General features: G+C 40.0%; 1 protein-coding gene across 8 annotated transcripts in view; it reads left to right on the plus strand.

Moving 5' to 3' along the window:
• Positions 1-25,777, plus strand: part of LOC143285519 (b(0,+)-type amino acid transporter 1-like) — an 89,586-nt gene that overhangs the window by 50,603 nt on the left and 13,206 nt on the right. For 5 of the 8 annotated variants that reach the window (XM_076592862.1, XM_076592865.1, XM_076592866.1 and 2 more), the window contains exons 2-8: positions 3,589-4,053; positions 11,440-11,552; positions 14,810-15,025; positions 17,792-17,893; positions 22,265-22,528; positions 24,000-24,125; positions 25,121-25,223. In XM_076592862.1, coding sequence (XP_076448977.1) covers positions 11,522-11,552; positions 14,810-15,025; positions 17,792-17,893; positions 22,265-22,528; positions 24,000-24,125; positions 25,121-25,223 — 842 coding nt within the window. In that variant the 5' untranslated portion in view covers positions 3,589-4,053; positions 11,440-11,521. Of the gene's footprint in view, positions 1-1,420; positions 1,647-1,891; positions 2,028-3,588; positions 4,054-11,439; positions 11,553-14,809; positions 15,026-17,791; positions 17,894-22,264; positions 22,529-23,999; positions 24,126-25,120; positions 25,224-25,777 lie in introns of those variants that run through there. The other 3 variants (XM_076592867.1, XM_076592868.1, XM_076592870.1) reach the window with 3 other exon arrangements.

A 25,777-nucleotide genomic window follows, 5' to 3' on the forward strand; every position in this document is an offset into this window, starting at 1 on the left:
GTGTTTACGTCAAATACAGGTACTAAAATGACTTAACCGTGAACAAGCAAGCGCGCATGAGAAAGAGAGAGAGAGAGAGAGTATGAATATGTTTATTGATGAGTGACGCGGTGATGCGCACGCACTGAACATTCCACTCAGTGACACTCCGCGGTTTTGCGACTGACAAGTGATACAATTCCCGTCACATTTACATTTCGGTTTCTTCTACTGCGCCATTATTTTTTTTCATCCCGTGCGCATACGCCCACCCCAGGGCGCGTGCGCACACACTCACAATGACACGGCACACATACACAACGCACATACACAAGCTGTGTTCCCCCAAACCCAATGAATGCTGCCATCTCTTCACACTGCTGAGTAGAAATACATCGGGCCGGAGACTGGTCGACCTTGGCATGCTTCACTTCACTGACCCTCTACAATCGTCTTTAAAAAACAAAACAAAACACAAAACAAAACAAAAGCAAAAACCAAAAAACAACCTGTTTTGTACAAACCTAGGGTAGGCTCTCAAGGCCTGACAAGCCAGTCGTCTGATTTCTTTCCGTGTCCCACGTTAAGGGTCTTTCGCCAAGGTCATGGTCACGTCAGTGTACCGGGTCATGAGCGGCATTGGTTTGCTCGCCCAAATTTTATTTATTCATTCATTCATAATTCATTCAAGTTAAACTAACTGATGTGGCGTTGCGTGTACGGATACGTCACTGAGCTCAGTCGCCGCTTTGACACCACTTTGAAACTGTAACTCGATCGACCATCTCTGGGACTGACAGGGCCTGGGGGTGAAAGGGGGATAGACACTGATCTCAATCTCTAAAAAGGAAATTCTTTGTGTGCGATAATACTTGTTAAATGGTTCGGAGGCCAAAAAATAAAACTGGCAAAACAAAGAACAACAACCCCCCCTCCCCACCCCCAACTTGGCCATCGCGGACTTCATGGGCAATGCCCCCACCCCCAACCCACCTAGAGGAAGGCTGAATCGCTAACAGCCGAAGTGGGCGAACCTGTCACAGGAAAAGTAATTGGCAAGGTGTGGTTAGAAGTAGGAGTGACCTGAGCGACTGTCGTCGCACCAACACACGTACGATCCACTTCACCTGGAACAGTTTGTTAATGCTTCGCCCACTTTATCATTCTGTTTTATGAAAGATAACACAATAAGATTCTGAAAGTTGACAATGAACAGTTGACAGCGACGAAAAAGAAGTGTTTTAATTATGTGAAACATGTTGCCTTGTGTAGTGACCTTTCTATGCAGTGCCCATTTGTCAAAGGCCGTTTCCATATCGCGCAGTCGTCATTGATTGGCCCGCGGTAACCGACAGTCTGGTGTGGGTTGGTTTTTTTGTTGCGCGCATGCGCATCTGGAATGCAACTTGCCGGCTGTCTTGCATCAGCACAGCGGAAGCAGAAAACAGGGAAATTGCTGTCAAAAACGAATTTAACGTCGCCGAATTGTTGTATATCTTGGGCTCACTCCAAGATTTAAAGTGTAAAAATATAGTTGGAGGTTTTCCGAAGAGTATCAGCACGTGAATTAACCAGCGTTGGAAACAGACGACATTCTCTTCTCAGTGATACGCGAGTGAATCACTTGCAGCCGTTTGTTCCAGACACAACTTCAAAATGAGAGATCAGTAAGATTCTTTTTATTTCTCTTCGGAGTTTGTAGTTTTTTGTCTGAAATATGCCGGGGGCAGTAGAATGGACAGGATACAGTTGTTTTGTTTTGTCAGGAAGAACGTATGAGTGAGTGACGTAGAAGACGTCGACTCGACTGGAGATCGGAAATCCGCGCAGCGATATCGCGCGCGTGCACGACGCTCGCACGTGTGGAGACTGAACCCAGTGTTTGATCGAACAGCGGGCTGGTGCAGCAGCCAGATTCCTGACGTTACTTTGTCGGGGCTAGTTTTCTGAAGGTTACAGATTTGTGCGCTCTTCCCAGTCGCATTCCATCTGTTTGTGTTAATGTTTGAGTGTCAGCGGGGAAGAGCCCTGCCGCGGTAAACAGACAGGTATAAAGACTCATTACGCTCATTAACATGCGTTACAGACCAATTTTTGGAATGTGAGTGTGATGTTGATTCCTACCGAGATGATCGATGGAAGGTCAGCACCGTGACACGCCCAGAATACAGATGCCATATGACAAATATCGAATGTAATTGTAAAGGGAGAAAGACTAGTGGAGGAAAAACCCTACGAATATTGTTAAAATAGTGATGTACACACAAAATATGTAAAAAAACAAAAACAAAACAAAAAAATAATAAAAAACCAAAAAAAAAAAAAAAAAAACCAAACATTTTTGCACAAAACCAGTCACTGTATGTATCTTGACCCATGTCAGCATTCAAAACGTCAACTGATAAGTGTTTTTCAACTTTTCGTCTTGCTTTTTTTTTTCCCAATTAAAAAAAAAAAAATCTACTTGGCTTGTACTGATTAAAAAAAAGTTTACATTTCTTGAGTGTCTTTTGTATTGACAGTATGCTAGTATTATATATTGATTATTTTGGATAGTCAGGAACACAAAAATGGTGCATTTTGACCTTGTTATTTTCTTTATTCTTTGGATTGTAGAAACATTATGTACAATTTTCATGTTTATATTGCTTGCAGATGAACAAAAGGGATAGAGATAAACCCACATCAAATTTAAAGAAAATCCATTGCCCTGGATTTAACTAGTACATTGAAATACATAATACATTCGCGGGAGAGTAATCAACATGACGATGGCCGTCAGCTGGATGATGGTGATGGTGAAGTAGATGAAGTTTTGCTTTTAGATGAAACTCAACCAGAATAGGTGAAAGTCAGAACACACATACACATTTTTTCATTGTTTTGTTGTTGTTGTTTTTTCATGTACAACCTGTCTTGGAATATAATATAGCGTATGAATGGTAAAATGAAAGAAATTGTTAGAAAAATTCTGCTCTTGTTCTATTGAATTGTATTATAACTTAAAAGAATATTGTTGCAGTTCTGAGGTATAAACAGAGCAAAAGTTACGAACATTATTTTAAACAAATTGTTACTTAATTTGTATTAAAGTTATTTCTGATTGTAGTTTATATTTTACACATTCTGATCGGTTTGAAAGGTTTGAGAGGGAGATTTGAGACAAGATTCAAGATTTTAAAACTTTATTACTCAAGGATAAAGATTTTAGGCATTGCGTAGTCTTCCAATCTGTCCCTGTAACAACAAAACATCAATATATGAATAGCGATAAACACACAACAATTAAAATGTTGGTAACTACTTCTACAACTATTACTGATAATAATCGATGATGTTCATCATCATCATTGTAAGAAGTAAGAAAAGGAACACGAGACATACAGACACCACACACACACACACACACACACACACACACACACATTGAGGTGAGAAGCAAGGAAACGTCATTGGAAATGATATTTCAAGTCAGCTTGAATAATCTGGTCATTTACATGTTGATTTTCTTTTTTTAGTCAAGTTTTGCAGTTTTCTTATTTGATTACATGATTTATAGCATGTTTTTCCTTGTCCATAATTTTTGTTTTGTTCTTTTGTATGTTTCAGGTCCACAGTTGCCTTAGCCTCTGAAGATTCCACGTCTGTTGCAGTGACAATGAAGTTTTCCCATAAAACATATTTTCTTCTGTGGAGTATGTCAGATATTCTTCGACAGTTCCTGAACAACATAGCTATTGCCTTTATTGTTTGAAAAAAGAAATCTGTATTGAAATATTATTCTGTATTTGTTCAAGTCACTGAAAGTGAAACCAAAGACCGGCACACATTTTTTTTTGCATTGGAATTTGAGTATTGACTGCATATGTCTAGTCTTCCAATCTGATGGACAAGTCTGTTGAATGTAAACTTTAAGATAGTCATTGAATACAAAACTCCAAATACTCATCTTCTGAACAATTTACAACAACTGTGGTGAAATAAAGCAGTGACGCTGAGTGTTCTGCAGACAAATAACTTCATTTACATCTGAGAAAGACCAACAGGAGCACCAGGAAACTTGCGTCAAAGAAGGTAAGTGTTTTAGAAATGTTTTAAGTCTTAGAACTTCTGACATTATGCAATCATTACATTAACAATCCCACTCAGTGCCTCTTGGTAATGAAAGGGTTTGGGCTTTGCAGTGCATTTTGTCACCTGTTGACAAATGTGGTTAAACAAATTTTAGCTGAAAAAAGTTTTGCACCAGCCGCCGTGGCGAAGTGGTTAGCGTCGCGGACTGACGGCTGGGAGGACACGGGTTCGAATCCCAGCGGAGGTGGGTTTTTCAGCCCGTGGCCGGCTCCTACCCAGAGTTGAGTGTGCTGTGGGCTTAAATGGGGAGACTGGGACCACACAGTCGAGTGTCATCCACTTCAAGGATGCGTCTTTGGGTGTGTTGCTCTACTTACCTGACCAACACTGCAAGTGTCTGTATCTCTCGGGCCTGGTTAACGCCGGGATATCATTATGACAGGAAGCGTAGAGTACAGCCTTGTCACGCAGTCCCAAACCAAAATGGACCTCTATAGCAACATCCTCCTCCTCCTCCTCCTCCTCCTCCATCATCATCAATATGAACAAAATAGTCTCAAAGTCTGTGGCCTTTCATGCCCTGCTCTCATGGTGATCTCAGTTTCAATACCCCCCCACTTCCGTGCTTGGGGTGAGTCCCCTCAATGTCGTCAGTGTTGGCAGATTCATGGGGAGCTGTTGTTTGAGGGATGTGGTGGCGGTCTCCACTCTGGGAGGGACGCTCACTCAGTCTGGCTCCGCGACTAAGCCATTATTGTTGTTAGTAGGGGGCTTAGTAGGTGGTGTCCTAAATACGTTAAAACAGAACAGGCACCACTGAACACCACCGAAGTGACTCAGCAGCAGTGCAGGGTCTCTGGTGTGTGGCCTCCTGGCGACCTAACATCGATGGTTCCCTGTGGACTGCCGACGCTGGAACTGTGACGGACAAACCTGGGTGTGGCCGTGTATGGGGGAGTCTAAATGAGCGGCGTGGGAGTAATGCCACTGAAACGGGGCAGATGATGGGGCAGCAAAAAAAAAAAAAAAAAGTTTTGCTGTTGGTTATGGAACTTTTGTAAATTCATCATATGTGAACCATCTTTACTTAAGTATTGCGCAGATTTATAGTGTTTGGTATTTGTGTTATTTGAAATTTTAGTTTGTCACTCAGATTCTTATATGTTACATGCGATCTGCAAATCTGATCTGGTAAAATAACCAGGTTCTTAGAAACTGTTTACAGAGCATGTGATTTGTCTGCAATCATTGTTTTTTTCCCCTAAATTTGTAATATATGAATTAATCATTTAATGCTAAACCACAGAAGATTAATTAAAAGAAGTTTTGTAAGTCATTTTGGTCAGTGTTGGAACCCTAAGTATAAAGATGATTGCTGCTCATGGCTTTAAGATGATTTTTATCATTTGTTGCTTCATCTTCAAGGCTTGATGCATTTGTGAATTATATTTTCCACTTTGTTAATTAATTTCTTGATTAATTTGTTTGCATTGAATGTTTGTTTGTTAGCATGCTTGCATGTTCATGAGTATGCGTTTATTAGTGTGCTCAAGAAACCAAATTTGTGTGGTGAGCGTGTGAGAAATATAAAGGTCACTGCCTCTTTATGAAGGCTGTTTGTCCTGTGATGGGTGTGGCTTTGTTTAACTTCTTTAAGGTCGAAAACCACCTGTGTTGCATGTGTTGTTTTTTTGTTTTTTTTTTGACTCACTTGTGTAAACAGAGTGAGTCTATGTTTTAACCCGGTGTTCGGTTGTCTGTGTGTGTGTGTGTGTGTGTGTCCATGTGTCTGTGTGTCCGTGGTAAACTTTAACATTGACATTTTCTCTGCAAATACTTTGTCAGTTGACACCAAATTTGGCATAAAAATAGGAAAAATTCAGTTCTTTCCAGTCATCTTGTTTAAAACAATATTGCACCTCTGGGATGGGCACAAAAAAATTAAAAAAAAGAAGCCTAATTATATGCAAACTGCATTTACTGTTATATTTATATTTTTTGTATTCTCTAAACTTGGCACTTTGACCTCTTATTCTGACACAACAAGAGGAGTCATTATTATCATTTTTTGTTCAAACAGGAACTACTTTTGCTAAGCATGGAATTTTTATTTATTTTGCAAAGGTTTTGGTGCAGATAGTAAAAAAGGGAATTTACTCTGTAATTAATGCTAGGGGACTTCATTTATCACAAGTAGGTCTTGAAGGCCTGGCCTCTCTTGTTGTTGTTGTTGTTTTTGTTGTTGTTCTTGTAATCAGTAAGTACAGTGAAAAGCAAAACTGCAAAGTCCTATAGGCTGGCTAGTCCTGATGTGGCTACAATTTAACAAGATGCTAGGATTTCCTCTTTCATAATGATCGTGATGTTGATGATGATACACATGAATGAAACAAGTTAGATATTCACCTGGACTCATGAGGGTGTATCAGTGGTTGAGGATAATGGACTAGAGGATATAATGTAAATAAGACATACTTCAGCATATTGTTCATGCTGTGGAATGGTTAGAAGACATACAGTAAAGTAAATCATGAAGAGAGTTAATGTCATTGTAATAATTAATATTGAGAGATGGAGAAAAGGTATTGTGTGCTGCAGAATAACTAGTTTGTAGTATCCAAATTCTTTGTTGAGTGATATATAAGCCTTCACATAACCCCCCTACCTCCACCCCCCATTCCTCCTCCCTCTCCCCCTCCTCACTCCCACACCCCTGCTCCTTGCCACTTAAAAAATAAAGAATAAAAAGAAGGTACTATCAGTTAAGAAAATGTTCTCTCCCTTGCATCTGTTGAAAAGGCAGTTCAGGACATATTCCCCTCTCTCTCTCTGCTGCCCATCTGTCTGTTGCACTGCCTCTTTCTGCTGAGGTTTCAAAGCTGTCTGCATTTTAGATGGCAAGTCCCATGCTAGCATCTTTCCGAGTGGAGTTTAAAAAAAAAAAAAAAAAAAAAAATCAAAGATTTAGGGCTTCCATTCCCAACCGAGAAAAGAATGATTATAAACAGATCACAGGTAAACACTGAGGGGAAGAAAAAAAAAAAAGAATGCATTGGCGGTGCTGCCAATCCTACTGGAGCTGCAGCTAGATTGGATGGTATTGCTGGTATGTGTCTGAAACTGATACTTGGCTGGATGTGTGCCACAGAGATCTGCCTGGAGGGCTGGGTTTTTCTACCTGAGGCATGCTTTGTGTATGTGTAGGAAAGATTTGGGGGGCAGGGTGGGAGGGGAATGGGGGGGGACTAAGCGGGAGGAAGGGAGAATGTTGAGGTGTGTGAAAGAAAGGACAGCTGAGGACTGAAAGCTCATTCATGCTATCCATGCTCCTGTAGGCAACATTTAAGATGATACCCCCCTCCCAAAACACCACTTCTCTTCCACCAATATCTTTGTGTCATACCCGCACTCATGACTAAAACCATTGTCTTGTCAGTTGTCTTTAGGTAATCCTTCAGTATTGACATTCTTATTGCAAAGTCTCCAAAAGTTAGGTTAAAAAAAAAAGAAGACATAATCAGTGTGCAGTTATACATATATAACAGAGAGATGAGACCTCAGTAGAAAGAGGCATCCCTTTGTATGAATTTCCCAAAGGCCTGAGAGATCACAGTCTCTCTCTCTCTCTCTCTCTCTCTCTCTCTTTGATAGAGAGTGGGGTGGGGAGGGAGGTGGCAGGCATTGCATTGATGCTAGTAACAACAAAACTTGGAAACATCACACTTGACATTTAAACAGCTGCTTATCTAACCTTGCCAGAGTAAGTCTTTTGAGTGACCTTCCAAGACCTAGGCCATGGTTCAAGGTGGAAAACTGGAACATAATGTATGTTTTCAGATTGGGTGGGGGTGGTTTTTTTATATCTTTATTTATTTATTTTTTTTAAAGTGACTTTTCAAGAATGATGATAGCACTCATGATACCAACATTTCATAACCTTTCTCTTTGAAGTATGTTTCCTTCTGAAAGTTTTCTTTCCTCAGTATTGCATGTTTTTCATGTTTCTCTGACATACTCTTGGGAGCTCTCTGGCTCCTCAGTCTTGGATAGCTACTGTTTCATATGCACTCGATTGTCTCTGAAAAAGTGCTGCCAGGGGGTGGGTGGCAAGCAGTCCTTAAAATACCCTGCAGTTTAAAAAAGATGGCTTGGACTCTGGGACTCAAATGTGATAACACAGTGAAAAGAAGCTGAACACCTTTGGTGTTTTTCCAGTCTGTTCTTCTCCACTAACCCCAAACCTGAAACCCTTACCACATCTGCCTCAATCTAGTGAATTACTTACTGTAAGCATAATCGTGATTTGAACATATTTGGGGAAAAGTCATAACTATTTCTACTACTGCTACTTATAGTTTACCACTGGTATGGCCACTACTGCTGTTTGTAAACTGTTACCTCTACAGCGAACTGATTGCAGACAGAGCAAAACTTAAATTCAACAGTCAAAATACTAGAATAGAATGACTGCAAGTTGCTTACAAAAACAAACACTTAGCAGAACTGAGACTGTGTTTGGAGCAACAAAACACGCATAAGACAGTGTGTTTGTATCAACAAAATGCACACCGTATGGATTAAACCAGCACATCTTGTGGGGAAGGTGCTGGCAAGGAGTCCTAGCCAGAGAGCTGAAAATCTGGGTCACTGCCCAGAAAATCAATAAGAGTTATTTTGGATGCTGAAATGGAAAGAGAGAAAGAGAGAGATGGAACACCCAAGGGGGGTTGGAATGAATGGGGAGTAGAGGGTTGTTGGCAGAAAAATGGGAGTATGAGAGGGGAGTAGGGATGTTTATCCCTACCCATCCCCCTTCTGCTGTATAAGTCAGGGTGGAAGTAATATAGCTCAGAGTACTTCCACTTCCCTCCAGTCAAGAAGAATAGTGACTGATGCCATGCTTTGTGGCTTCCTTTTGTGGAAAACTATGCTGAACATGTATTCTTGTTACACATCTTCTATAATTACTGTAATCAAACACATTTTTAAAAAAAAGAAGAAAAAAAGAGAGAACAGAACAGAAAAAGATTATATTGCTTTGTAGGCAAGGCCAGTGGTTGATTTCTTAAGTTGCAGGATGCTACTGTGGTTATCCAGCCACTGATAATTGTGCTTGAAACTGAATTGACTTATAAGTTAAATTGTAGTGTAATAAACATTGGATGAAGAATAACATGTACAGTACTTGCTCACATAAACATATATTTACATAAGACCACACCAGCAAAAAAACAAAACAACAACATACATGATAGTCAGTCGTGTCCGCCTATGACCATCAGAACAGCAGAGGAGGCAATTGCTGTTCGGACTATTTGGGCTAGAATTTGATTATATAGTGGAGAGTGTCTTGCTGAAGTACATCCCCACTCTCTCGGCCAAGAGGGTTTTAGGACAGTCGGCGTTGCGATGCTTCCCAAAGGTCAACTAGCCCACAAGGCTGCAGCACTAAGAGCCAGTGCAACTTTGCCTCCTAGTCCTAGTGAGAATCATAGTCCTTCACAAAAGACTAAGCTGTAAATGGTTTCCCATTGACTGGAGAAACCATTGATAATACAGCTCTCACTTTGCTGTTGGCAACTAAATATAAAACCAATCAAACAAACACCACCTGAAAACATTATTAGACAATATAAAAGAAAAAAGAAAAGAACAAGAGGGGGATGGAGTAAAAAAAAGAAAAAGAAAAAAAAGAGAGAGAAATTTGTGACTTGCCATTTGCTGTGTCTGTTGCTCTGTTGCTTTTATCTCATTGTTTTATTTCGTAAAGCCTTTATCAACCATAGTCATGAACTTCTGCATACATTTTGATTCTTGTGAATGTGCACATGCATTTATTTTTTTTTATAACTTTTATGCATTTTTTCTATATATGTAAAAAAAAAAAAAGTGTCTTTCTCTCTCAGAAATGTCTGCTTATATATATATATATATATAATGCAAGTCTCCTTTTTTCTCATGAACAGTATGATGAGAGGACACCAGGAGTCTAGTTTTTATGGAGGAAAAGATTATCTTTGCTGGATGAATTATTTTCTGTTCAGCTTGATGAATTGCAGTTAACAGATTTGTGCATTGTTCCTGTGTCACATTTGTGTCAAATATATTTCAGATTTGCATTATGCATTCACATGCACATGTGTGTAAGCTGTATTTTAAAAGGAAGTGAAATTTTTATACCACGAGCAATGAGAAAGATAAACTGTTTACCATGAGCAGTGCTAACTGGCATTTATGTTTAGTTAAACTAAAGACTCTTTGTGTGTGTGAGTGATAAACATTGACGTTGGTATTTTCTCAGAAATTGTGAATAATGGACAAACCAAACCAGCAGTATATTGAAACATTGTATTGAAACATCTGGCCAGATTGTCTTCCATGGTATCTGAAATGTAATGAGTTTGGCCCAGTTAGCAAGAAGTTAAAGGGAAGTGATAGAAAAGCACAGAACAGCAGTGGGTTTTCATTACCAGGCAGTACATGTACTGATGTATCTAAAGTTTTATCATGTGAATATAGTCAAGCAGACAAAACATTAAAGGGAAGCAGTACTTATGACATATATTGAATTGATATAATAATGTGTCAAAATTGTGACACTCATACTGACTACAATGTTACTTATGAGAAACTTTGAGGATACTGACAGCAGTGAGAAACCCTCGTTTCCCATTTTCTGTTCGTTCTCAATGGTATATATATAGTTATCAGACCACAAAAACAGTGATCACGCAGAAAATCAAAAACAAGGACATCTGGTGTCATGAGCAAACCCCATAGATTGCTTATGATTTTTTAAGCACATGACTAATAATAATTTCTTGGGCACATGACTGAATCAGATCAAAAGAACATTGCAAGTACATTTGAAATGGGTTTTTCTCCAGAATTTGCTAGGTGCAGCTCATGTTGCAGACAGTATCTCCAGTTTAACGCCACATTTGAAAAACTTGCCAACACTTACAGATTTAGTGGAGGAGATATTGTGAAAAAAAAATTGAGGCGCAAATATGGCTTAATCCACAGACCAAAGATTCTCTCACTTCCTCAGTTCTTAGGTAGGTGCTTTATCCACTTGGCCACCAGCTGTTTTATTTTCTTTTTGAAGTTCTTGAAATTACTTTCTGATTAATGTTGATCAGTAGTCTTTGGGTGTTGATGTTTTTGTGAAGATGGTATGAATACAAGCAGTGGGTGCAGTTATAGTTGATAAAGAATGAAAGTGAGAGAGAGAGTGAGAGGTGTGGTGAGAAGAGGAGTGTCACACAAAGTATGTAAACCACATGCATTGAAACAGGATACTTGCAATACACAGGGGCATTGCCAGTCAGTAGTGAAGGTTTTCACCTCATGTGTAACATACATGTATGTTTTTGTCTTTTCCAGTGACCATTGGTGGTTTGTAGTGTTGACCTGAATACACCACACCCTAGTTTGGACACCACAAGTAGTGGTAAAACGCTTCAAGATGAAGGACCGACTGGATACTATGAAAACCTGTGAGTCAAACATTCTCCTTTGTTATGTCTGTTTTGTTAAACTCTAATGTGAACATTATTTGGAGAAAACAAGACATATTTTTTTCAGACTGCTGCCTCTCATTATTTTCTCCAGAAATATTTTTCATTTTTTTAAATTATTAGTATTTTATATTTGAAGATAATTTGTAATTGTAGAACTTTTGAAATCAGTTCATTCTTCCAGTTCAGTTACAGAACAAAGGTTTGTGAGTGTATTGATACTGGTGCATGTTGGTGTTTGTATTATGATGTGCGTGACAGTGTGAAACAGGCAAGCAGAGAGAGAGGGAGGAGGGTGCAGGGAAAGGAGCGTAGGCAGGGAATGTTAATGAATGCATGTCAATCCTAGCACCTTGTTCACATATTATAACAGATCATTGCTATGACGTCAACTGTTTACCTGAGTAAATCCTAATCCTCTGTAAATCACTGTTTATTGGAAATCCCCCCCTTTTTTTTTTGTTAAGAATGGCAGAGTTAGGATTAAAACTTGGTTCCATAAATCTCTTTACCCTGTGTTCATTGCCAGTGGATTAACTGTATGAATACAGTCTGTTGATTTATCATGGCTGATTATGGAAGAAGGGATGTGGTTTGGGGTAGTTCACTAAAGATTTTTGATCTAAGGCCTGATGAGTGCTTTGGGTTTATGCCTTCAGGCATCTGATGCACCATTTTATTTGTTTGTTTTATTACATTTTTTATACAATAACAGATGTTTACCTTGATGTATGGATCTGTAATAAACGTTTTCAGTTGTCAATCAAATTGTTTTAGCGTCAAGTACAACTTACCACTATTAGCATTATTCTAATCCTCAGTGTCAGCAGAGAAATTAAAGCTACAGCAAAGACAGTCACTGTCAGTTCCAGTATTCTTTTTTTTCTCTTTTTTACTTAATATCTTTGCAGTACAGTCAGTTGTTCTTTATTTGATTAATTGATAGATGTATATGATATTTAACTTTTGGGAAAGAAAGTATGACTCTAAAAAAGAAGTACAAGTTATCTTAAAAAGAAGTACACGACTGTGACATGCAGTAGGCGAAGGAAAGTTGCCAGACATTTTACACTTGATTCACTGCTCTAATATCATTGACCAGCTAAGGATCTTAGGGCCACCAGCCGACCCCCTACAAAGTGTTGGCTGCACACACCGGTTGGAACACTTGCCGAGCCCCTGTCCTTCCCTTTCCATCCTGGCCCCTATATAGGTAGTGGTGGTCAGGCGGTGAGCGGTCAGACCATTTCAGCTGGGCATCCCAATGTTGTTGTGATCCAGGCCTGTGAGGTTTTCCAGCTTGTGTGTGACAGTCTGATCTCTGTCCTCTGGCTGACATTGGACTTGGAGTCTCCCTGTTTCTGTGATACGTGACTGTGGTTGAAAGATTGGAAAAGCTGGACAGTTTGTCACCCTGTGCACCTGTTGTATGCGATTTGGGAGTGAAGGAAGGAAAGGGAGCTATAGAAAACCTGTACCTACTCTAGCTAGAATTGTGCAGAGTGAAGATTGTGTCACTGTTGTGTAGAAGATCTTGTGCTTTCTTTTTTGGTGTGTGTGTATACTGCCTGTCTGTGTTCAGCAGTTAGGGAGAGAAACTGAAAATTTGTCATGAGCCAGAAAAAATATTCTCTTGGTAAGTTACTTACTAAACATTATTTGCCTCTTCTTTGTTGTGCTGATAACAAATCTCCCTTATCCCTGCGCTTTCTTGCTGCTGGAAGCTCTGTTAATTTTAATAGAATGGGATTTACAAAGAAAAAAAAAAGACACTGAGAGAACTGGAGTGGTCTTCAAAGCATTCAGTGAATGAGCCCTTTCAGATAATAGAAAAAAAGTTGTATGCTGTACCACCTGGATACCAGCCTCCTTCTGTCACTTGTTCTGAATTATTTCATTCTCAATTTTATTCATTATCATTATTAAACTTTGCAGTGATTTTCAATTTTTAACAGTGGTTTTCATTTGTCCTATTTCACTGTCATCTAAAAAGAAAAAAAAAGTTGCAAATTTGGGCTTTGAATATGAGGATATTGAATTATGAAATGATAATTACATGAAAAAAAGGAGCTAAAACATTCCCAATGTAGAAAGCAACTTTTTCCCCATGAGGTATTACATTTATTATGTTAGTGCTAAGTAATTCACTTGTGCACATGCATGGACATATATACACCTTAGATAGATTCATTTAAACTTAATACAGTGTAAGATTTTGGAGTGGGAACCATTATGAAAACAGTGTCAAAATCTTTACATGGGACATGCAATACATGCAATATGATGCATGCATAATGTTGCTTGGAAGTACCATATTTCAGTCTAACCTTGTACATTTTTCTTTTAACCATTTCATCAGCTTCCTTGTGTGGGGATTTGAAAGCCATATGATGTAAAGATGGAGATACACATATGACTTGTCCCATTCACTGATACCGAATCAGTATGTTATGTGCAATGTGCTTACTCTAGTTATAGTTTGTCGAAAGTGGTCACTCAGTACTGATTCTGTACATACAGCTAGGAGTGGTCCCATGTGACACACCACTAGCAGTTTCATCAGAAAGTCTTTGTAGGTTTGTTTAATGTTATAAATAGCTCTCTATCTTTGTGCAAGTGAGTGGTGCTATTGCAATATATGTTTGTTCTTATAGTTAAATAGAACCAGTTACACCACCTTTCTGTCCGTGGTATTAGTTTAAGAATACTTGAGATGATAGCTGTGTGTGCATGAAAGGGATGGATCAAATCACTTTACTTGTCTCGGTTACCAGAATGTGTCAGCCTTCTTACTTTGGTACATTTGCTGCTTATCTTGATAGTGTGTCTAGTTAGATTTAGCAGGTGAGAGGTAGCAGGAGAGAGGGTGAAGGAAGGGGTTTAATGGAAATGAGATATATCTTTATTCTTTTAAAATATGAAGAAAACATGAGAGTAGTGTGAATAGTATCATGAATATGTTTGTCCAGAAGTTTATAGTTTGTTGATAGTAACAATTGCATGCAAAAACATGGTCTTGTAATTTATTTTTGTGTGCTTGTCAGTCATACAAAAGTATACTGAGCACTTCTTACTTATGACTGAATGCATGCATGTAAGTGTGTGCAGTATCTTTCCCATCTATCTTTTTGCGCACATGCCCTCAGACAAGATGTAGAAGTCTGTTTCATATTCACATCCATTGCTCCTGAATAAAGACAGTGGAATCATGTTGTCTGTCCCTGTTGTGGTTACAGTGCCGGACAGCCCAGATGCTAAGGGTCGAAACAATCCCCTGCTTGTGCCCAATGGGACAGAGGTACACAAACACCTCAACTTTGGGGAGTTCAAGAAGCTGGATTCCAGCGAGGAGTCCCTGCCTGCCTCCCCCACCGCCTCCATTGAGCCGGTCCACCTCAAAAAGCGACTGGGCCTGATGGGGGGGATCGCCCTCATTGTGGGCACCATGATTGGTAATGGACACCTCTCCACATTGTCCTTCACTTGTAGTTTTACTTTGTTCTCTGTGTTGGTGTGTGCTCAGTTGTGTGTGACTATGAGTGTGTGTGCCTGTGAACGTGTGTGTTTATGTGCGTGTCAGTGAGTGCATATTTTCAGCATAGTATGTATGTGTGCATATATACATGCCATGGTTTTGTTTGGTGTGTGTTTAGAAGTGTGAACTTAGGAAGTTCAATAGAATTTTATTATATTTCATATTCAATCATCTTTCATTTTTCACACGCAGTTGCAAAAGTGCATAAATGTTCAGGATGTACTAAGGGCCTTAGTTGAAAGTGTTCTCATATTATGTTTTAGGGAATATACATGGAGGAAATGAAGCCAAGTGTCATTGGAAACCTGTCTTTGGGATTGTTAATTGTCCGTGACAGTAAACAGTTTATATGTAGCCTGAAAATGAGTTGTAATAATCAGCAACAGCGCTCTTGCATTGTGGATCTTTATCATTGTCAGTGTGAAACTAAATGATGTGCAGGACTGATTCAGTATTTGTTTAGACCAGCAGACTGCAGTGATGCAGTGTTAAGAGATGTAATACTATGGGTTCTGCCAGTTATTTAGCCTCATATGCAATGTGCTAAAAGTGTAATCAATGAAATGATGTATACTGAAAATCCATCCTACTTTTCTTGTGCTTTGAAAAGGTGACATACAGGTCTGTTCTGACTGATAAAATACTGATGTTTCATACACTTCTCTTTTGTGTGTGCTGTTTCTCTCCATCACCGTGTCTCTGGTCAGCATTACTCACAAGCAATGAAACATGGTATGTGTTCAGGGTGAAATGCGAGAAAAGGTAGGAACTACAGAACTGACACTTGTTTGCACCGGGGTACATGTGTACACGTCTGTTCTGCTTGCTGTAGATTGACAGGAACGTTGAACAATCATGATTTGTGAGGTCAAGAACCCCACAGCTTTTACTCCAGTGTGGACAACTGTGGGATCACAGCTCATGATGACGTTCTCCTGGATTCACATCTTGTGCCTTGTGTGCACAACACTCTAGTCATGTCCATTTGTGGTCCACCAGAAATATGCAGCAAGTGTAAGCAGAATAGTTTACACATGTGCATTAAAGGATTTTTCTTCACACAGTCTTATACAGAGCTTTGAGTGTTGGCCTGGGCATGAAGATGGTGAGAACCACATGACTACTTTTGTATTGGTTTCCTCCTAGAGGTGAAAGAGGACAATTACAGAGTTAGTCATCCATTATGGGCAGCAGCCCCACTTCACAAACTGTTCAGGGATTGTAAACAATAATCCTCTAGGTGAAGCTGCATAATGTACATGTGTAGACCGGCTAAGTGTTTAATCCACTTAATCCGGTAAGGTCCGTTTACATGGCTCACCACTGATAGGTTTACTACTTCTCATTTTCTGCCACACTTGAGCTTGTATCAGCTTACATTTGTAATGCTGGCTGGAAACACCATTGAAAGGCTCAGGTTCCCCTGCCTTGCTTATTTTGAGACCAGTCACAAATTATTACTTAGACACAAAACCTGCGAACTGGATATCATATCAGAATAATCCTTGTACTCCATCATATACATCACATGAATTATATTATTTTTTGAAATACAGAAAAGATGAAGTTACAGTGTTCTGCTAACACTTGTCATAATTTCTTATCAGCTATCAGCTCTTAATAGCCAGACCAAATCAAGGAATGAAAGTGAAAGATAATGTGAAAGGAAATGTTTTGATTTGGTAGACTTTTAAAGGATACCAGTCCTGAAAAAAGGTTCAAAAGAAAATGTAACAGATGAGACTCATCTTCTCTCTGTACCCTTACATGAGATGCATAGTGATTGATGGCAGCAGAAGTAAGTGAAGGGACTTTGTTCAGGGAGGACTGTGGTTTGCTTTTCCTGGTACCAGGCCAGTTGCAGAGAAAGACCTGACTTTACACATGATGTTTCCCTCTGACTCCTGGAGTTGAGCTGGCTGAAAGGGTTTTGAACTGGGGCTGATAGCTGGTGAGAGTGACTGTAGCAGTCTGGACAAAAGAGATGGTTGAAAACATGCAGGATGATGGTGATCATGCCCCGTGTTTATTATTCACAGTATCGAGTTTTTACAATTTCACAAGTTGTCTGGGCTTATGTTTGACACAGGCTTTTTTTTTTTTCCTTCAAATTTTGGAAAATTGAGATTGATATTTTCCTTGCAGAAATAGTTTGTGCCTCTTGTATACAAGATGGATATATATAAAGCAAGCTGAAAAGTGTCCTTGGTGTTTCCTTGTTTTAGTGAATCTCTGAATAACTGTGTGTAGACCCATTTTCCTAGGTTGTTCGAGACATCCAGCTCAGCTGTGTCATGATATTTTGATTTTCTCATAAGTGTACCATTGTAGCACATTTTTATTGGGAAATTTTCAAAAGCGGAATGAATGGTTATTGTTTATACTGCGACATCTTTCTTTGATATTTGCTGCTTTTAACTTTACATTGATTTGTACATTTATTGTTGATCAGTGTTATATCGCTGTTGGTTCATTGTTGTTGGATGTTTGTTGAACTGTTGGTTTAATGATGTTTGGTTTTCAGTGTTTGTTAGCTTGTTGCTTTGAGGAACCATTTTCAGTGTGTTCGACGTTATGAAAGCGTGGATGTCTGTGTTTTTGCTGGTAAAAATATTGAATTGAGCAGTGGTTGATGGTTTTCATGTGCGACACTAACGGGCAGTGACTGGCATTTTATTCTCAGGGTCAGGGATTTTCATTTCCCCCAAGGGCGTGCTGGCCGGGTCAGGTTCCGTTGGCCTCAGTCTCATCATCTGGGTCGGATGTGGAATTATCTCCCTGTGTGGTAAGGGAGACAACTTGCGTTACTCTGCGACTGGACACAAGTTCTCTGCTCCTGTCAATCACAGGAATCAGGAGACTGTGTCTCGTCGTTTATGTCTGTATCTTTGTTGATGATTACCATGACCTTTCTTTGTCTCTTGTATTTCTGTTGAACTACACAGTTGTAATGGACTAACAATATACATATCAAGTCGGAACTTTACTTGTATTAAATAGTAGTGAAACTAGTTGAACTTTAAGATACAATTTTGATTGGTTGCTTTCCCTGGTTCTGTCTGTCTTTCTCTCTGTGTGTTGAAATTTGGGTGGTGTGAAACAATAATATACCATGTTTCTTTTCTTTGCAGATGTGTACAAGTTTTGCGGAGAAGTTTGCATGGATTTGTCTTTTCTTTTTCTTTTTTTGATTTGCACTTTTTGGGACTGTTAACACCACCTAGAAAGAATATTACATCACTGATATTTGATTCATCACTAAAGCATACCTGCAAAGCAAACTGTTAAATGGAGTTTTGCTTCGTTGACATGAAGTCAAAGCAGAAGGTACGTGGTGTGAACAGTTCCAGTGCTGTTTTTTTTCTTTCCCATATCTGGTTTGCATGCAGTGGATGTATGCCATGTTTATGTTGGGATGGGGCCCCCTCTGGGCTCTGTCCCTTTAATCCAAATGTTTCCCTTTCTTTGGCAAACAGGTGACCCTACAGACCCCCTCTTGTCCTGTGGCCTATAGTGTTCGTCAGACACTTCTAACTTCTTCAGATGCTCCAGTCAACTGTTACCACCGTCAGGAGGCATCTGCTTGGCTCCCAGGCGAATGTTTCCATCACATCTCAGTTGACTGACTGTGTCAGTGTGACGGACGCTGGGTCCATGTGCTGGTTGGTGTTTTGGGGAGCGATGGTGATCATCGATCCTCCACCTGACCAAACCTTCGCTGTCAGGCGAAGGTGTAGCTATGTAAGTACACGCCCAGTCCCGGGCGTTCGTCACATGCTATGTCTTCAAACATGAATCCCAGTAGACAGCAGATTTGATGCAACTTCTACTACTGCCCTAAACCTTCCTTTGCCGCCACCGAGGACTTTACAACTGCCGGTGGTTGGCTTGATTGCAAAATCTGGCAAAGAAAGTTAAAAGAAACCCAACCTTTTGCATAATCCTGCCTTCAAATGTTCCATCTTCGGCGGCGCACCAAAGGTGTGGTTAACAGAGGGAGTTGAGAGGCGGGCTTCTGGCCGTGAGTGCTAAGCTAGAGAGGATGATAGTGTGTGTGGATTCACACATCCAGCCCAGGTAAACACAGCCTTGATGTCCAGAAAGACTAGAAGACTAACAACATTAACACTGTGGGACATAGGAAGGAAAAGGGGCAAAGAACAGTTTTAGAGGCTTCGGAAACAAAGTTCCTCACAACCACCCAACAGTACACATTAGAATCCAGGATAAACACATGTACACTGATACTCCCATGAAGAAGTTTTTTCAGCATAGGATCAGAAAAATGTGTGAATGTGTTGCATCATGGAGATGACTCTTGGAGGCAACACTTGCGGTTTTATATGGACTTGGTCCCCAAAGGCAAAAATGATGATACTGGCATATTCACCGTGCTTACACATGTTCATGTTGGACACATTTTCAAAAGTCTCTTTCTCTAATGGAGAATTCATACATAAACATAAAAAATGAAGCTGGGTTCCCCCGACACAAATTGTCAAGTCCTCCAAATCCTGCATTTAGATAATACTAATTGACAGCTTGCAACTTGCTCAACGCCCCATCCACCTTATGCCTGAAAAGTACAAAAACACTAGAACCATGGGATTGTAGTCAACCCAAATAAACTCTCAACCAGTTTTATCTATGCTGTGAGTATTGTTTCAACCATTACAAGTGGGAAGAAGGACTCACTAACTTGACTGATCAGTGGGGATAGAAAGATGTGGGGCTTTTGTCAGGGTGGACGTCGGCCGTGTTTATCTGGCTGTGTATCTTTGATCATTTTTTGTTTGTGTGATGTTGGTAGTCAAGGTTCTCTCCACATTAGCCACGTCCAGTAACCACCAAGGCTTTTATAGTCTTTTTTCATTTCTGCATTGAAAAGTATTATGCAGTCCTTCCTCCCCTAACATTCCTCTTATTCCCCCCCCCCCCCCCCGCCAACACACACACACACCCACCCCCAGTGAACTGAACTTTTACTGAACTCTGTTAATGTCCTTCAGATTTAGATTTTTGGTTTATTTTTCTTTTTGTAGTGAGTTGGATCCTCCTATTAATGCGATATTTTTCATTTTACACTCTTCTTGGTCTTACCTTTTTTAGTTTCCACGCACCCAGAACTGTTCACATTTTAACCCTCATTGAGGTCGCATGATGCCTGTATTGCCAGTTGACCAAAATGGCCATTTTCATTGAGAGAGGAATGAAGAGAATGTCCACAATCACCTGTTCATGTTTGCACCGGTCCCACCATCCACCCCTTCCCTCATCCAGGTTAGTTATTTAGCAGTATGAGTTCATCTCAGAAAGTGCCCTTTGTGTGTAATACGCATAACATTGTAAGCAGAAAGAGTTGGTGGCCAGAGAATGTGGAGGGAATCTTCCTAACGTCCACCGTCATGGTGAACATCAGTGGGCAGTTAAGACATTTACTTGTTAATTTCTCCCTTTTCTTAGTACTAATGAAGGTATCAATAATCTATCTGTTGACACTTCCTGGATGCTTCAAAGAATCTGAAAATGGAAAAAAAAGTTTCTGAATAACACTTTAAAGTTCATGGGAAAAAAAAAAAGAAGAAAAAAATTCCCCCTTGCAGTATGAAGTCAGCTTGCATTTTTATTTACAGTTGTACAAAGTAATTTTGAAGTGAAACATAATAATTGTATTCATGCTTTTTTTTTTTTTAATCGTTGAGGCATTGGATTTGAAATCAGATACAAGTAAGCCATTTACGGTGGTGGCTTTTCTTATTGTATCCTATATGTGCTGAAAACAAGGTAACATTTAAACGTTATGTTTGTTGTGAAAAATCTTGTGTGCCTCACATGTTTTTCTTGGGATCCATTTGTGAATGAAAATTTGAAATTGTTCAAGATCGGACAGAAGAATGTTATGTTTCAAGAAAAACTGAGATAGAATGTTTTAAACTCTGACCATAAAAGATTGTATAAAAAAGGAAGTAAAAAAAGAAAGTATGTTGTTTAGAAACTACCAACATATGTTATTGTTTGTGCAACTTGTCCATTTGTCATTGGCAACATTTTATTGATTATATTTTTGCATTGTTTTGCTTGGATATTGTTTGTTGATCTGTATTTGACAAACTTAACATTGCTGTTTTTGCCAAAAGTGTGCTGTTTCTGTCTTTGGTATTGTGATCTAAACTGTATGCTTTTCTTTCAGCAATACTTAATCAAATGAGCTTGAACATTGTCTTTCAGAATTTGTGATGCTGACTTGAAGTCAGCCTGGTGGCGTGTGATTTGCCACATTTTATGTGTGTGTGCGTGTAAATGTGTACATTGTGATTGTGTCTTAAGGATAAGAGGGGTGGGAATTATTGTTGGAAAGAACTATTTTTCTGCCGTGGATAAGAGGTATTAGATACATATTTGTTTTTATGTGATTATACTTATATATGCAGATTCATACACACATGCCTGCACATTCAGACACATATAAATACATGTAAACCCTTTGATTTCTCTCTGTATATATCTCTGTGTCTCCAACATTCAAGCACACATCGATTACTAAAACGGTATGGTTTATCTACAGCAGCAATATGAATTTTTAAGCTGCCATTGTACTGGCCCTGACATGTTTGTGAGAAAAAACGAAAACTGAACGAAGGGAGGTAGAAGGGTCTTCAGAGATTACTATGCATCTTTCTGCCCTACATATTGTCCTTTTTCTTTGTTTGGGTCAGTCGTCAGTCCCAAGAGTTGTGTATCAAGGGTGAATCAGTTTCTTCATTATAAAAAAGGAAAATAGATGTTTACTGTGCAGTATGCGTAAAGTAACCTTTACAGACAGTGAAAGGAAATTTAAGAGAGCTGCTGTCAAGGATAATTCTTCCACTTTTTGTAGAAAAGTTGTATCAGCCATTGGTGATTGCTGACAAAAAAACAAACAAAAAAAACACCAAAAAGCAGTTGACACTGTAAGCCATCCCCAGCCATGAACAAGACCTTTCCAGAGTGGAGGGAAAGGACTCACAGTTGCCCCAAGACAGAAGGTTAAAAGCAGAAAGCAGGCTAAGGGTGTAATGGTATCCACTCCATCATGTCAGAGCCAGTACGATGCAGGCTGTGAGAGGCGAGGTCAGCAGTGTAAGTGACGGGCGTCCTGTCGTCTCTCTCTGCACAGGGGCCTTGGTGTACGCAGAGCTGGGCACCATCATCACCAAGTCTGGAGCGGAGTATGCCTATCTGATGGAGGCGGGTAAGAGCCTGCCCAACCAGCTGGCCCCGGTGCCTGCCTTCCTGTTTGCCTGGGTGTCCGTCTTCATCCTCAAGCCTGCCCTCTTCGGGGTCATTGCCCTCAGCTTTGGGGTCTACGCTGTGGAGCCCTTCTTCGGGGACTGTGAGGTGCCCGACATCCTGGTCAAGCTGATAGCTATTCTCTGCATGTGTGAGTCACTCTCTGCACCCCTCTTTCTCTCTCTCTCTCTCTCTTTTACACTCTTTCTCTGGGTTGGGTTGTTTTGTGTTTGTTTTTCTGTCACATCTTGAGATGGATGTTGACAAAGTTTTCAGCACATGTAATGGAGCTCAGTTGATGTTGTATGCATACAAGTAGAAGGAGAATTGTTTTTAACATTTCTGGTCCCAGCTCATAATGTGATGAGTATCATAAAGAAATAATCTGAAGTAGATTTACCTAACAGCCAGACTTTGTGGTTATTTCATTTAAAACTCAGATTTCGGTTTTGATAATTGACCAGTATTTTTTTTTTAAACAGTCATGAAATCGTAGTAGTTGAACTGGCCATAAGCACTTTTGAATTAAAGATATTTTTCCTTAGAATTGGTTGACACTGATTTATTGTTGATGTTCTTTTCTTATCACTGTGGGTGTTCAAAAAAGAAATACATGCTAAAAACAACTGTTTAGCATGTATTGATATAGAACTGGAGGAAACCTGGAGGGGGATGTTCAGTGAGGACAGTGAGTGTTGGTGACAGGTAAGGGTTAATGTTGCAGGTATTGTGGTCTTTGTGAAGTGAGGGGTAGGGGTGTGTGTTACAGGTATTGTGGTCTTTGTGAAGTGAGGGGTAGGGGTGTGTGTTACAGGTATTGTGGTCTTTGTGAAGTGAGGGGTAGGGGTGTGTGTTACAGGTATTGTGGTCTTTGTGAAGTGAGGGGTAGGGGTGTGTGTTACAGGTATTGTGGTCTTTGTGAAGTGAGGGGTAGGGGTGTGTGTTACAGGTATTGTGGCCTTTGTGAAGTGACAGGTAGGGGTGTGTGTTACAGGTATTGTGGTCTTTGTGAAGTGACAGGTAGGGGTGTGTGTTACAGGTATTGTGGCCTTTGTGAAGTGACAGGTAGGGGTGTGTGTTACAGGTATTGTGGCCTTTGTGAAGTGACAGGTAGGGGTGTGTGTTACAGGTATTGTGGTCTTTGTGAAGTGAGGGGTAGGGGTGTGTGTTACAGGTATTGTGGCCTTTGTGAAGTGACAGGTAGGGGTGTGTGTTACAGGTATTGTGGTCTTTGTGAAGTGAGGGTAGGGGTGTGTGTTACAGGTATTGTGGCCTTTGTGAAGTGACAGGTAGGGGTGTGTGTTACAGGTATTGTGGTCTTTGTGAAGTGACAGGGTAGGGGTGTGTGTTACAGGTATTGTGGTCTTTGTGAAGTGACAGGTAGGGGTGTGTGTTACAGGGTATTGTGGCCTTTGTGAAGTGACAGGTAGGGGTGTGTGTTACAGGTATTGTGGTCTTTGTGAAGTGACAGGTAGGGGTGTGTGTTACAGGTATTGTGGTCTTTGTGAAGTGACAGGTAGGGGTGTGTGTTACAGGTATTGTGGCCTTTGTGAAGTGACAGGTAGGGGTGTGTGTTATGGGTATTGTCTTTGTGAAGTGAGGGATAGGGGTGTGTGTTGCAGGTATTGTGGCCTTTGTGAACTGCTACAGTGTGAAGCTGGCCAACAAAGTGCAGATTGTCTTCACTGTGGCCAAACTGATGGCCATAGCTCTGATCGTCATTGGGGGAGCAGTCAAACTGGCCCAAGGTATGTGGGGGAAGATGCAGTGCTAGAAATTCCCAGATCATTTTAAGTTGTCCCGGAGACTGACAAGTTGATAAAAGAAAAAAATCCCCTCAGATTTCACTTTCCTTCCCTGAGTAAAGAGGCGGTTCATAAAACTAACTACTGGTTGTGCAGTGACAAGTCAGCAGACACCATTCATTATGGAACCGAATGTATGACAGGAAAAGAAAAACTGGGGTGGGGTTCAGGATGGAGGTGTTAAAGTGAAAAGGTGAGGAGGGTAGTCTAGGCTGAAGCTGACTGCTAATTCACCCTCTCACTATCAGTCATAGTCAGACATTGGTTGTCCAGTGGTCAAGTGTATGGAGCATTTCCGTTTGTCCACCAGAAGGTATATATGTCCAGGACAACATGGTGGGTGGGTATTTCAAGCCTTGAGATGGAATGACACTAAGGGGTGGGTTATCAAATTTATGGGGATATGGTCATCTGGTTAAGACAGTGAAGTTCACAAATCTTGTCTTGGATTTTAGGATTGGAAGTTTCCTCTAGAATTGTCAAATTATTATTGAATAAGTGTGGTTTAAAATTTTTTTTTTTCTTCAAAACTTTAGTTTTTATGTAAGAAGACAAGCACATGATATATTTTCAATGACTTTACCTATTTGAAGAGAAGTAACGAGGCGGAGCATATTGACAGAAGTATGGGCTGTGAAAATACTGGTGAAAAAGATGAGGCTGACACTGTGAGAAACATTTTTTTTCCAAGCCTGAGAACTGTTGGCTTATATTCATGATGATAAAATGCAAACAAGTGGGTGGGATTTCAGAAATATGTGACACTGCATTTTAGTCTTGGGAGTTTATTCTTTTCTTGTGTTTGACAGAGATGACCACGAAACATCTTTTTGTCTATTTACTGATCAGAATAAATGTTAGAAACCGGTTATCAGTTATTCATAAAAGATTTATTTATTTTACGTTTTCCAGATGCTAAACATTTTGTTGGTGTGCAGGTGACGGCTTTGAATATCTGAGTGAGGGATTTGAGGACACATCCCATGACCTGTCCAGTATCGCACTGGCCTTCTATGATGGCTTGTGGGCTTATGATGGCTGGTATGTTTACATCACCAAAACTCTTTTTCTGTCAATCTGTTAAATGTTTCTCTCTTTCCTTGAACACGTTATTCATTCAGGTATCTGTGTATTTAGGCTCACACCCATTTTTTGTTTTTGAGTAAGTGTTCTGCCCAATGCACAAAGACATACACAGAAACCCACAATATGCTCAAGTTGATATTTGTATGCATATGCCTTTGTATTTCACGTGCAGTTACTTCAACACTATTTGATAATCCATGCATTGCAAGCCATGTCTTGAAACATATCTGCATTGAAACAAATTTTCAAGTTAATGTTTAGTGGAGTTTTTGTTAACGGATAGATCTAGTGCAGCAGATTTCTGCCTTTTTCTGCAAGATGCAGAATGGAATCCCTCACCTTGCCTGTGTTTTTTGGTTACTGCCAGTACACTTTACATGCACACCACACCCACAACACAGGCATGTATGCTTGTGCATATGCACATTTGTATTTTGGCATACCCTGTGTGTTAACATGATCAAATGTGTAATAAAAGTGTTCATTGATATTGAAATTTCATTGGGTAA

The sequence above is a fragment of the Babylonia areolata genome, chromosome 9, assembly GCF_041734735.1.
Source record: "Babylonia areolata isolate BAREFJ2019XMU chromosome 9, ASM4173473v1, whole genome shotgun sequence".
NCBI lineage: Eukaryota > Metazoa > Mollusca > Gastropoda > Neogastropoda > Buccinidae > Babylonia > Babylonia areolata.